At 47.3% G+C, this 13,784-nt stretch overlaps 1 protein-coding gene across 6 annotated transcripts in view; it reads left to right on the top strand.

Annotated features, from left to right (window-relative positions):
• Positions 1–13,427, top strand: part of SETD1A (SET domain containing 1A, histone lysine methyltransferase) — a 31,289-nt gene extending 17,862 nt beyond the window's left edge. For all 6 annotated transcript variants that reach the window (XM_081165806.1, XM_081165805.1, XM_081165801.1 and 3 more), the window contains exons 15-20: positions 692–2,173; positions 3,312–3,481; positions 4,317–4,427; positions 5,429–5,548; positions 7,197–7,334; positions 7,830–13,427. In XM_081165806.1, the coding sequence (XP_081021932.1) occupies positions 692–2,173; positions 3,312–3,481; positions 4,317–4,427; positions 5,429–5,548; positions 7,197–7,334; positions 7,830–8,003 (2,195 nt within the window). In that variant the 3' untranslated portion in view covers positions 8,004–13,427. The remainder of the gene's footprint in view (positions 1–691; positions 2,174–3,311; positions 3,482–4,316; positions 4,428–5,428; positions 5,549–7,196; positions 7,335–7,829) is intronic.
• Positions 13,428–13,784: the final 357 nt, after the last annotated feature.

Here is a 13,784-nt window from a genome sequence, read left to right as displayed (position 1 = left end):
TGGGGAAAGTGTTGAGAGCAGCGTTGGGAGGCCAAGATATGGATTGGCATGTTTGCACTCATTATCTTACCAAACGACTGGTGAGCCACATATACGTTGTCCCAACATTGTCCCACTTCCATGGCTTTCAGTTCCTCCTGTATCTTGATGCCACCCAGCTCTACCGCTCCACCCCAGAACTTCTGCCTCCATCCAGTCATGCATCTCCTGTGAGAGATGTCTGCTTGGATGTTTCATTCTCATTTCAAGCTCAGTATGTCAAAGACTGGCTCACCTCATATTTTCCCCAATCTATTCTCTCATTATCTATTGACAGCGTCACAATCCACTCTGTTGATCAGAAGCAAGCCTTGGTTTTCCCTTTGGTCCTCCTTAATCAATTGTCAAATCATGTCATTTTCCCCTTTACAATATTACAGAAATTGGGCCCTTCCTCTCTCTCCTCAGCCAAAACTCTAGTCCACCTCCTGCTTATCTCACAACACAACTGCTACAATTTTCTCTTTGGTTTTCCATCGACTCACTGGTTTTCTCTCTTGCCAATATTATTAACCTCCCCCACTGCTTCCACCCTATTTAAATTATACCACTGCTTGCTTGTTGGCTTTCTTTCCTGCACAGTCTCCTTGTTCTCACCTAAAAAATTGGTGACCCCACACTCACCAGTGCACAATTTATCTCCCTCATGCAGGCCATGTGGCAGAAGAGAAGCCTGCTCCTCTGAAGGATGGCACCCTGGCCCCGCATCTAGAGGAGAAGGATGTTGGGACGGCGCCAGAAGAGCGACCCAGGCCGGAAGAGCGACCTTCCTCACCTATCCCACTCCTGCCACCACCCAAGAAGCGCCGGAAAACAGTCTCCTTCTCAGCTCCTGGTGAGGATGACGAGATCAAGGCGGCATTTGAGAAGCCACTGGAACCGGCTACTTCAACGCTTTTGCCTCCGCCGCCTCCTCTTCCCCCACCACCTCTGCCGCCTGTCCCCACAGAGGTAGCACAGGCCCCCTTAGTGCCTGTAGAACCCATGTTACCATCCCAAGTGCCCTTAACCCTGGAAGCCCCAGCTCCAGTTGCCTCTCCCCTGCCTCCTGTAGCGCCCCCTGCCAAGGCAGCAGCCCCTGCCAGCCGCAAGAGGGAGCCCCCCAAAGCCAACCAAAGAACAATCAGCAACCTGCCGGCTGACCACGCTTCCCTGGTGAAGTGTTGGACGGATGAGCTGCTTCCGCCTGGCCGGTCCCGGAGCCGCTCTCGCTCTCGGAGCTCAGAGCTCCCACGGGTGCCCCAGCCCCCTGGAGAGGACAGGCTGCACCTGCGCGAGCGGATGGGCGCTTCCTCGCTGCTGGAGCTGGCGAATCAACCCAACCTGGCCGTGCTGGCGGATGTGGCGCTGAAGAAGGCCGGTGCAGGCAGTGAAGACTCTGAGGAGACGGAGACCTCCGACGAGGCCGAGGAGCCCAAGGCCGTGCCGCCGGTCCCCGCGCTGCCCCCGGAAGTCAGCAGCATTCTGATGGAGCATAACTACGCCATGGCTGTCCGCGCAGCACCTGCCTCCCGCAAAGCCGACGAGGCGGTGTTGTCTGGCGCCGCTGACCTGCCACGCGTGGATTTGTACAGCGAGCACATTGGCGAGGTCCTGGAGGCGCCTGAGGAGGTTGTGGCTGATGCCAGTGAGGTCAAAGCTGAGCCTGACGTGGGTGACCTGGTTTCGCTGCCCCCGCCTCCGCCAGCCGAGAAGCCCAAGGCAGCTGTTCCACAGCAGCAGCAGCAACAACAACAACCACCACCCCAGGCCAAGAAGCAGCCCCAGTGGCTCAAGGAAGAGGCCCTAAAGGACCTGGGGAACTTGCACTTTGGGCCTGAGGACCTGTTCCTTTCAGAGAGTGAGGAGGAGGAGGAAGAGGAGGAGGAGAGTGCTGACAGCAGCGACGAAGGGGAGATCCGCAGGCGCTCCCTGCGCTCCCACTCGCACAAGCATGCCCCTGCTCAGCCACCTCAGCTGCCCCTGGCCTTTGAGACACGCAGTGAGTTTGAGCAGATGACAATCTTGTATGACATCTGGAACTCAGGGCTAGACCTGGAGGACATGAAGTACCTGCGGCTGACGTACGAGCGCCTGCTGCACGAGGACAACAGCACGGACTGGCTGAACGATACCCACTGGGTCCACCACACCAATATCCTTCCTGGAGCAAATGGCAGGCGATTCTGGAGGGTTGGGGGCTGGGTATCTTTGCTGCGAATGCATCTTGGGGTTATACCATTTTGACTAGCAGGGCTTCCTCCACTGATATCTGGGAATTGTAGTTCGGTGCGGCCTGCTGCTACTGAGAATTCTGTTTTAAGATCTGTAGCTGCCCTCCCCTATAGTGCTGAAATTCCCTGGGAAGAGGAATTGACTGTGGAAGTTTATAGTGTTGAGTATCCCTTGGGGCTTTCCATCATCACTGTTTGGTTTTTGTTTGTAGAATATGAAGAGTTCATAAAATATTAAGGATAGCATGTTGATAGACTTTGTTAGCTCTGCAGTTGTTGCTCCTTGTTTAACAAGGCCAGCAGAGGCATTGGGGACAGCAGGGTTAGGTTGCAGCTGCTGAATTTCCTAGCATTTAGCAGTTGTCTTGCGAACATTTCCCAGTTCTGCAATAGTTGGCAGGTTGTGCCATCATCACCATTATTGTGTTCCATGCTAAAGATTCAGAAAGGTGAGTGGTGAAAGTGAAGTTCAGTTTTTCTGGGGGGGGGGGGGGTTAAAAGCAAAACCTGTAATCTTTAGAAATGCAAAGCCACAAAAGAGGGAACAGCATGAGAGTCTGTTTTACACTTATGGTTACTTTTGTGTGGTTTGGGGGCAGTTGTTGTTATAACAAGATAAGAAATTGGGAGGCTTTAGTTGGTTGCATTCAAAGAAGTCATTGTGCGAGGGGAAGGATTTCCACTTGTGCAGTGGAATTTCCCTTCCCTCTCCTCCCCTTCCATCCCCCAAATATGCTCTGGGGGGTTCCCTATACCCTCAGGAGCAGATGGAGAAGGGAGAGAAGGTCCATTGCATGAATGGAAGTCATTACACTCACCCAGTAATTTCCTGAATTCAACTCCATGCCTCTTCCTTGCCCCCCCCCCCCGTCATTTCTTCCAGGAGGCATGAGGTTTAATTCTGCTAATGGAAAAGATACATGTATGGCAACCTTTTCACCAAGGCTTCTGAAGAGGGGAAGTTGCTTGCTTGGCCCAAACACAAGATGCAGAAAGAGGCCTGTGTCCCATTTCCTTGCTCCATGCTTTTCTTTTTCTCCTTAACTCTCCCGCCTCCACTCACAAACATTGCGAACCCCAAGCGGAAGCGGAAGTCGTCAGACCTGCGGGAGCACCAGACAGGCTGTGCCCGCAGCGAGGGCTATTACCATATCAGCAAGAAAGAGAAGGACAAGTACCTTGACGTCTGCCCGGCCACCGTGCAGCAGCTTGATGCTGCTGACGTGCAGGTTAGACCCCTCTTTATGCTCCCTGTGTGGTTTTTCCTTTATTCCCCCCCCCCTAAAAACTAGGTGCGCCCTATAGTCCGGTGCTTCCTATGGTGCGAAAAATACGGTACCCTGTAAATAACACGGATGATGCTCTCATCTTCATGCCAAATTTTGTGCAGTACTTTAAGAGGCTTTTTATTGTGGCAAAAAATGCCTTCTTTAGTTCCACATAAGCCTCAGTCCGCAATAAGCATGTACCTTATATATCGGCAGTTTTGTGTGCAGGTCCAAACTGACTTGGGAGCAACCAAAAGTTTGCAGGCAGGTCAGCCTAATGACCCCCGCCCCCCGGCCAGTCCTCTTCTCTCACTGGGTCTGAGAGAACTGGGAGTGGAATAGGAAGAGATTTGTTGCCTGTGCAGTTTGAAGGGTCCCACGGTAATCAAGAGAAGCAGGGGCTGACTAAGAATCTAAAGGAGGTGCTTGTGCATGTATAAGAACATGGGGTGCTGTTTTCTGTTGAGTCAGACCATTGATCTGTCTAGCTCCCATGAGCACTTTTGAATACTGACAACATAAAATGCGAAAAGGCGGGGGAGTCTTCTCATTTTGAAAGTATCTTGTTTGATAGTAGTGGGAAGTTACAGTACCATTCTTACTGCTTCCTAAGCATGCTGACCACCCTCACTGAAACTGGGTAAATGTGCAGCTGGGATAGTGAGCCGCTTTTAAAGGGTGTCCCTTTCCATATGTGTGACTCTGCCATGATCCTCAGTGGTGTGTTCCCCTTCCGCTGTGAGCAGAAGGATTTTGCTTTCATTCATTTTCAACCAGTTCTCCCCTCCTCCTTCAGGGCACCAACCGCATCCTGTCCGAACGGCGATCTGAGCAAAGGCGCCTGCTCAGTGCCATTGGCTCCTCCGCCATCTTGGATAGCGACCTTCTGAAACTAAACCAGCTGAAGGTACCCAATATGTCTTGTTAAGCAAGTTGAAAGAGTGGAGCAAGCAGGAGATGCGTCCTTGGCTGGGGGGATTAGGAGTGTGATCCTAGTATATCCTTTGGAAGGCAGTGGGCAATGGACTTGGCCTGGCATGCATTTCAGATGCTGAGGCTTCCCAGAATTGGGCATGGAGGGCTTCTCAGTAGGGGGTGGCTTTCCTCACAGAGCAATCTTGATCCCCGTGATGCATTAAAGCACATTGCACTTTAGGAAGCAAGGAAGCTTTTGGACAAAGATTTTGTCTGCGGTTCACCGAAAGCAATTGAAAAGTATCTGTAACCTCAGATTTAATTGTTTGAGGGACTCCAGATAATGCAGTTGGCACAAGATCTTATCTGCTGTAGCTGAGTCTTTGCAGAATTTGGCTCTCCGCTATTGGAAATCGCATTGTGGGGGGCTATGAGTGTGTTAGGAGTGTGAGGGGAAATGACGGGTTAATTGGAGTATAGAAACCATATATTTTGAGCCATGGCAACCTATCCACTTATACAGTGGTACCTCAGGTTACATATGCTTCAGGTTAAGAACTTTGCTTCAGGATGAGAACAGAAATCGTGCTCCGGCGGCGCGGCAGCTGCAGCAGGAGGCCCCATTAGCTAAAGTGGTGCTTCAGGTTAAGAACAGTTTCAGGTTAAGAACGGACCTCCGGAACGAATTAAGTACTTAACCTGAGGTACCACTGTAGTGTGGTTTTAAGTGCCTCTTTGTCGGTGGTGAAGCATGTGTGCATTGAGCAGCAATCATCAGGCAACATTTTTCTAGAAAGCTGAGGACTAAATAATCTTGGAGGTTTTTTTTAACAAAGAAATGTCTGGAATCCAGATTGTATGCTGTGAGTTTTGAACAAACATGCACACTCAGCCTAGCCCTCGGCTCCCATCTGTCCCAGACAGCACATAAGTATCCCGCTGCTTCTCCCATACCCATCATTCCTCTCCTCACCGTCCTCCTCTTCCCTTTAGTTCCGCAAGAAGAAGCTACGCTTTGGTCGGAGTCGAATTCATGAATGGGGCCTCTTTGCCATGGAGCCAATTGCTGCTGATGAGATGGTCATTGAGTACGTGGGTCAAAATATCCGGCAGGTGAGCAGTAGTGGAGGAGACGAGGTCTAGGAAGGAATTCTTGTTTCTGCTGCCTTGATGTCTTGTGCGAGCCTGTCTTTATAACATGAGAGCACCAGCCTTGGTCCACAGCCTTGGTCATATTGTTTTATCTTGTGTTTAAAAACAATCGTTTCTGAAAGCTAAACGTCATAATGTGGCTGGATTGCTCCCATCCCTCACAGAAGCATTCTGGCTTTGTATGGCTGGTATTTAAAGGTGGTGATGCCAAAGTTGGTGGTGATGCCAAAGGGTGGTGTAATGGGTATGGGGTTGCTCGTGCGTAAGTTGCCGCCTCTCCTGGTTATGTTGCCTTGTTAAACCTTTCTGTCTGGACAGCCCTTCAATTCGTGGCTGCCTCAGTCACTAGCAGAATCCGTCAGTGGGCGTTTCTAAAATCTTTTCCAACATAAAAGTTGTTTGACACCCAGTCTCCTCCTACTATCTCTGCGCGGAAGTCTTCTGCGCAGGGTGGGCATGGGTAGCGGAGGACCCATGCTCTCCCCGCTGGTGTCCGGTGAAGAGTCCTGGAGCCCTCTCGCCGATTCCCCCATCAGCCCCTCTATATCCCTGGTGTTGCGCTGATTTGCTTCCCCATCTGCGGAGCTGCCTCTCTCCCTGCTGGGCCCTTCTCCAGCATCATTTGAGAGCCTTCCCTCTGCCTCTAGCTCCGATGTCAGTTCCCTGACAGGTGGCTGCAGATATCTCTCTACATGTTTTTTTGTACCTCTGATTGTATTGCCTTAGGAGAGCTTTGTCCAGGATTTCACCACTACTTTGGTTTTTGAAAGATGACCCGTTCCCTAAACCTGTCGTTTCCCCTGTATTTTCTTGTATTATCTGCTTTTTTTAAAACAACAACAACAAAGGCTTGTGGGTAGGAGACTGTGACCAGTGGGCTAGTGCAGTGGGGAAGTAGTGTGGAAAAGTACCAAAGGAAGTAAGCTTGGGCTCTGTGAGGTTCTTTACTGAACTGCATTTCTTCATCAGAGGCCATGAAATGTATGCATGCATATGCAACTAATTGACACCAGAGGGTGCTCTGGAGACTGCACAGAGCAGGGCTGCCTTTTCATTACTGCCTTGGGAGGACCTGTTTGCTTTCTGAATGATAGTTCAGATTGTTCCAACCTTTTTTGCAGCGACACCCAAGGAATTTCCTTCCCATATGATAGCCATGCTTCTGAGAAGCACTGCACTGACAGCTGTCAATTTGCACTTTGGCACTAGGCTAGTTCCTTAACTGTTTTCAGAGGGCTGCAGCAAAAAGGAGTCTTGATGGCACTGTTAAGACTAACTTTATTATGGCACAAGCTTTTATGGACAAGTGCTCACCTCATGCACCTGATGAAGTGGGCACTAGCCCGCAAAAGTGCATTACACCATTTTTTATTAAGCTTAGTTTAAGGTGCCTCAAGACTCTGCAGTTCTTTCTCTGTTACCCAGCACCAGATGCTGGCACATTCCACCTCCTGGATCAGAGGTGGGGGAACCTTTTTGGCCCAGCAGACAAGCTTGGTCATCTCTCTCTATGGCCAATTTTGACAGGCATTTAGATGGACAGAGCAGCCTTGCTTCTTGTTACATGGTCTGCTCTTGAGTGTCCTGACTCACTCCTTCTCCTTCTCAGGTGGTGGCTGACATGCGCGAGAAGCGGTATGCACAGGAGGGCATCGGGAGCAGCTACCTTTTCCGCGTGGACCACGACACAATAATCGACGCCACCAAATGTGGCAACCTAGCCCGCTTCATCAACCACTGCTGCACGGTGAGCTATGTGGACGTTGTAAAGGAAGTTCTCATTAAATGCATTTATTCATGCAATGTTTTTAATGAACCTACCACTTTACAGAGTTACATGAGCAGGGAAAAACTCCAGTTTATTTTATCTGCATTATTCTCATTTTGAGGTAGACTAAGCTGCCCCTAATGTGCCTGCTTCCATGAAAAGTCAATAAATCCTGGCTGGGGCACCGGGAGCAGCTTTGAATTATAGAAAGAAGCCCCGGGCTGCTGGTTCAGAGAGTGGGGAAGAGACTTCCTGGGCCTCACACTTCTTTAGCTTCACATGCAGTGGTTCTGGTATGCTATTGTATTCCACACACCTTGGGAATCACAAATGGAACCTTTTTTGTGCTTGGGGGGGGGTGTGCTCCTGGCTTCCAAATGAGTAACATAGTGAGGTAGTGGTGCTGCCATTGGCATAGAGCTGATGTATTAACATCCTGTCTGGTTCACTTTTGTCCATCTTTCCCTCTCTTAGCCCAACTGCTATGCCAAAGTCATCACCATAGAATCCCAGAAGAAGATTGTCATCTATTCCAAGCAGCCCATCAGCATCAACGAGGAAATCACTTACGACTACAAGTTCCCGATTGAGGAGAACAAGATTCCTTGCCTGTGTGGCACAGAGAACTGCCGGGGCACCCTGAACTGAGACATAACCCTGGCGTTCGTATTTATTTTGTTTCCCCAGCCCTAATCTCGCCTCTCACCCGTAGCTCAGCTCTTCTCCCCACAGAGTTGTGGGAAAACTCTCAGTCGCCTTAAGACCCATCCATGTACCTTTTAAAGTTCCCAGCCAATGAGAAAGCACTTCCCTCGCCTCAGGTTCGAATCAACAAGAAGTTCCTTTTTCTTCCACCAGCCAGGCTGGTGATAGTTTCTTTTCAGGTGTTGCTGTCATTTTTGCTCCAGTCTCCAACACCAATTAACAAAACTCCTGTAGATTCTGACCCTTTGCAGAAGTCAAATATCCTTCCCTTTCCAGCTTAAGACGGCCTGGATGTTAGTGTGGTTAATTCTGCAATTCCCACCAGCTCTGTTGCTAAACTCAGAGAATGGCTTACGATGTTGAGGAAATCAGCAGGGTGGCTGTGGGGTGGAATTTCCCTTCTAGGTATCATCTATTTCAGGTTATGCATGTTCAGCGCACAGCTGTCAATTAGCCGTTGACTTTGAGAATGGCAGGTTGGGATCAGTGCCTCCTGTGAAACCTTTTGAGGCAGTTCAGTGCTTGATGCCCCTGAAGGCACATTTGCTAGAGCTAAGAGCTGCCCAGGCCCTTGAAATTTCAGATTGTGGAGCATTTGTCCTCACATTTCCAAAGGGTTGAGCGGGGGGAAGGTTTCCTGGTTTTTTGACAGAGAGGCCTGGAACAACCCCTGCCCCTGGGACTTTGTTCTGGGGTTAAAGAGTGCTCCCAAAATCTTTCTGCTAATGGCCAGGATGCACTGGGGGATGGGGGAAGCATGTCATTGTCCAGCCGCATCATTTGGCTAGATTTGTCACCATGGGCAAAAACTTGAACCTTCCTGCTTCAATGTCTATCTCCTCATAGAATCATCATCCCGTTGATTCTTCCTCCTTCCAAGCTCTTGAGGCCAGAGAAATAGAGGTCCTGAAAACCAGTTAAGATTGTGTCATTCATATTGCAATCTCCCTTTTGTGACTCTTTTTTTATTCTGTAACGTGTAGTAAAACGGGGGGGACAGGGACTAGCCGTAATAATGAAGGGGAGTTGAGTTTCTTTCCTTGTTACAGTTATGGCTTCAACTGATGCTGACTTACAGCGTAAGCTAAGACTTTCCCACATCCCAGCCACCCCTAATAATTTTTCTTTAGGAGAAGAAAGTTGTGTATATATCTATTCCAGATGGATTGGCTGTTTCTTGTAGAAACACATGCGTTTATTAGTATGTAAATATTTTATTTTGTTTTCCTCTTCATACTAAAACGAAAACTGTAAATATTGTTGCAATGTATTTCCTTCTCCTTTTTTTTATCCTTGCTTGCCCTGTGCCACCCTTTTCTTTTGATGCCAAGTAGGATTTCTTTCTTTTTTCCCCTTTTCCCTCTTGGGTTTATTTGGGGTGGGAGGGGAGCATATAACTTTCTGGCAGGGGGTCAAAGAGTGTATTTCTTTGTTTCTTTTAAATGGGAGTCAGTTTTGAAAGTGAAAGATTTTAAAAGTAGGCATTTGGAAATATTTTAGCAGGTTTGTTTGTTTGTTTCATTTTAAAGTTCTGTCTTCATCCTGCTTGTCCCAGTGTTTGGATTTTGAATAGTGTTGAGCTAGGTGTTTGGGAACATATCTTCTCCCTGGCTAGCATGTGTTTCCTGCAGTGGACTGTCCAGAGCTATGAGGAATTGGCTGCTTTCAATTTTCCCCATCCAGAATGCCCTTTATGTTCTAGGAAAACCACGGGTGACACGTGAAAAAGTTTCCATCTATATTTTAATAGTAGAGAGGGGCAAGGGGCTTGCTTTCAAGGGAGGATCAGCATGCAGGCTGGTAGCTCTATTCTTTCTGCTGCCCTCTGCTGTGTCCCGAATCTTCCCCATATCAAGACTGCTATTGAGAGAATCCATTTACTTCTCGGTTTCCACCCAATTGGCATATATGGTGTGGGATAAATGGTTGAACTAGTCCAACAGAATAAAATGCAGCCCTTCTGAGATGTCTCTTATTGACCTCACAAACCTGTAAATGCTTGGGATGAGTTTTAGACGTGCCCATCTCGATGTGACATTTCATAGGGCCAAAGAACTCCATATTATGTCAGCAACCATGGTTTGCCAGCCCATCCTTGCTGAATACAGTTAATGTTAGAAGTGGGGGCATTTTCAGCAGGCGAGGCATCAGTGGGAGGGCCTGCTGTTTTGCTAATGCTTCTCCCCCACAATCCTTCCCTCTAGCTGTTTTGCCCCCAATCCCCATCTCGCACCCCATCTGTGGGTCCAAAAGTGGAAAGAGAGGCAGGAGTGTAGAGAGAAGCAGGGAAGGCTTAAGAACCTTCCTCCCACCACGTCTCCTGTGAAAAGGCCCCTTCCATACATTTTTATTATTGTTGTTTAGCAAACACACTTTGGAACCCTCAATGGCTGATGTAGTCTGTAGTTCCACCCCATTTCTTCCAGTATTTTGACGGCTAATTATGTTCCAGTAAGAGGCACCTTTCTCACTTTGCTCTACATTTAGTAAAACCTTTCCCACTCTGTGCCTCTTTTGTGTATCCTCTTGGGGGCAGGATTAAAATTGCTACTGCTTTCTGCTCCTTTTCTTTTTTCACTGTGGTGCAATCATGGCACCTCCCCTAAAAGCCCTGGCCAGTTTTAAGGTACGCTTCCATATCTAAAGAGATGGCAGATGGCTTCCTCTCCTGCTGTAAAAGGCTCCATTAAGACTTGCCCAATATAAGTTGGGTGTTTTGTTTGTTTGTTGGACAAGGAGCAGAATACTTGCAGCAGGTTTGCTGAACTCGATTATATAATTTTGTTGCGCATCTTACACAGTTTAATTCTTGTCAGAAGCTTAAATTATTTTTTCCTCTCACTACTATAGTGTTTTGAAACCAAAGAGACAGGAAGTTGTGGAAACCCTATGTTAGCAACCATTGTTTTGAAGTGAAAAGGGGCTGAATCATCTCAAGAAGCTGCCTATTTTGTCAGCAACCACTGTCTTGAACTCCCTCCCCACCCCCAGGTGATCTCAGTCTTGAACATCCATAATTCTATTGACTTTCTAAATAAACTCTACACACATTTTCTACTTACAAATTTAATTGAGGGGGTGGGTGGGGAGGAAGGAAGTTGTTTCAGGCATATTCAATGAGAAACAGGGCCAACCATCTACACCTCCAACAGTCGGTCATTCTCTCTTTCCGTTCTGACTAAAATCTTCAGGTGCATCTTCACCTGCACGGAAGAGAGATGTATTTTAGGTAATTAAATAGTGAAAACAGCTGCAGTAATAAAGGGACCCTTTTATGCCCTCCCTTCTACTTCTCTCAAGTCCCTGTCTAAGCCCCGTAAATATTGACCTGTCTTTAGTGTGCTCTCCCAACTTGAATCTCTGCGGTATTTAAAATTTTGAAATAGCATTCTCCCCAACCCTACATCTTCTTGGCTTTTTCGAAATTATTCGTTGCTGCAGTGTTGTTTGTCTGTTTGTAAGCTTCGCTCTCACCCAGCCCCAGTCAGTCGGAAGGATGTGACTGAAGTCTCATTACGCATCTTCTCTGCATTTCCATTTTTTAACAAACAAAACAACAAGCAGCCTGTTGGATTTGAGCTTTTAAAAGGCCCTCACTCTCCAGGCTGCTGTTTCAACAGCTCCAGCCCCTTAAAATCCATCTCATCTTAAAGGTTCAGAAACTACATCCTTCCAGGTCTCCCGGACAAGTTTAAAACAGCAGCCACCTCTTAACTGTAATAAACTACTGGCCAAACTTTTTCATCCTAGCTATCCGTGCTTTTCAGTGTATTGACGGATTCTGATTTCAACTGGAAATTCTGGTAAGAGCAAGCTTGCTTCTATTCACAGTTGTGATATTAATTCCAAATAAATGTGCCTTTGAGCCCAATACACTCCGGGGGGGGGGGGAGGGTGGAGCTGAAACCACATAATGTCTCTGAATTATGTTTGGTGGCAGGTTTTTGGAAAAGCCGACTGTATTTCAGCAGGTTGGCATGACAAATCAAGCTTCTGTTTTTACTGGGTGTAAATCTTTTCTGCTGAAGTCAAGTCACAAACGCTGTGTTTAGAGGTGCTGCATCATCTCAGTCCTCAAATATTTCAGAGGGAGGTTTTGGCTGGTTTGGGGAGTGTGACTCTCCTTGTTTTAGATTTTTCAACATGAATCATTTTACCACTGAGATACACAAGCAGAGGATTAGAGCTTTCATTTGGCTCCAGTGGAAGGGAGAATACCCGGGATGAGGGTTTGGTAGGGTTCCCACCAGCATTTCACCTCCTTTAGCAAAGTTCCATTTATTAGATTTTGCCATATATTTTATGCAGGAACGGTTCCTGGTCTTACGAAACCCCTGCTATTTATTTGCATACACCAGTGTGCCTTTTCCAAGCTGTGGATAGAAATCCGTTATTTGCTCATTGCCTGCAGTTGGTTCCTCCAGCTCGTTTTGTGGGTTGACAAATTAATCATCAAACCCTTTAGTTTTGGCATGAGTTCTCCTCTCCCCATGTCTTAAATATGCTTTAAAAAAATTATTTGCAGAGGGGGGTGGGAATTTTTGCTCCCTTCTTCATCTTGAAATCCAGAAGTGTTGGTTGTTCCTCAGTGGCCCCCCCCCCCAAAAAAAATACTATAAAGAAGGGGAAACCTGAATTTTCTGCTCGATGATCTCTGGAACTTTTATCCTGTTTCTAACTTCGTTTATGTAACTCGCCAGACAGAACAGATAAGATCCTTTTTTTATATAAAATAATAATAATTCCCCCCAACCAAACCTGTGCAAATTGTTCCAGATGCTACCACAAGGTTCTTTCATCTTTCAGAGCTGACTCTTAATTTTCCAGCTTCTTCGAGCTGAATGGTTCTGGAACTATGTAGCCACCCACCCATCCGCCTCTTTCTCTTATGTGCATTCCCCCCCTTGTGTACATATATGTAAAAAATATATATATATAATAGATATCCAAAAAGATATATATCTTTACCAGGGAGGGTTAAGCTTTTTTTAACCTTCTCTAGCAGCAGTGGCAGCTTGCTGGGAGTTTTGTGTGTAATCAAAGAGGGTGGGCATGTGCACAGATGGATTGATGGATGGGTCTCATTCATTCATTCATTCATTCTCTCTTTCTTTTTTTCTCTCTCTCTCTCCCTCTCCCTTCCCTGGCTGCCCAGTGGATGGGTTTCTTTAAACGTACATCCCCACTCCTCTGTCTGTCTATATAAATATTATATATATAGATATATATATATAAATATATTTTCATTTGATCTTATCGGCTTCCTACTTGTAAATATGTTAATAATTTGTGGATTCATTACTTGGTGCCAGATAGCACATTTTTATAAAAGTCATTAAACTTTTATTGTACAAAAACAAAACAAAACCTCGGCGCACGGTTCTTGTTGTCATTTCTAGGCTTGGGGCTGAGCGCGCACCACACCAAACAAGCCAGAGTTTTTACGCCGCACAAACTTTACCTGCCTGCCCTTAAGTCGTGCATGTGAGGTTAGTGTAGCTGTCAGTGCAGCCCCTGCCAACCAAGATGCGCTGGCTGGGATGAACAGAAGCTGTCATTGAAAATGCTTGGAGCGCGCTAGGTTGGCAAGACCTAGGCTAAACTGCTGGGCTGTGGGCAAGGAAGGAGGTTGGGGTTCAGGTTCCCACTCAGCCATGAAACATGTCCTTAGGCTAATTTCAACATAGAGGAATGGCTAAGGGAGCTGGGCATGTTTAGCCTGGA

This window comes from Podarcis bocagei, assembly GCF_964188305.1.
Source record: "Podarcis bocagei genome assembly, chromosome: 13".
NCBI classification, from domain to species: Eukaryota; Metazoa; Chordata; class Lepidosauria; order Squamata; family Lacertidae; genus Podarcis; species Podarcis bocagei.
Note: the sequence above shows the minus strand (reverse complement) of the source record. Positions and strands in the feature narration are given on the sequence as shown.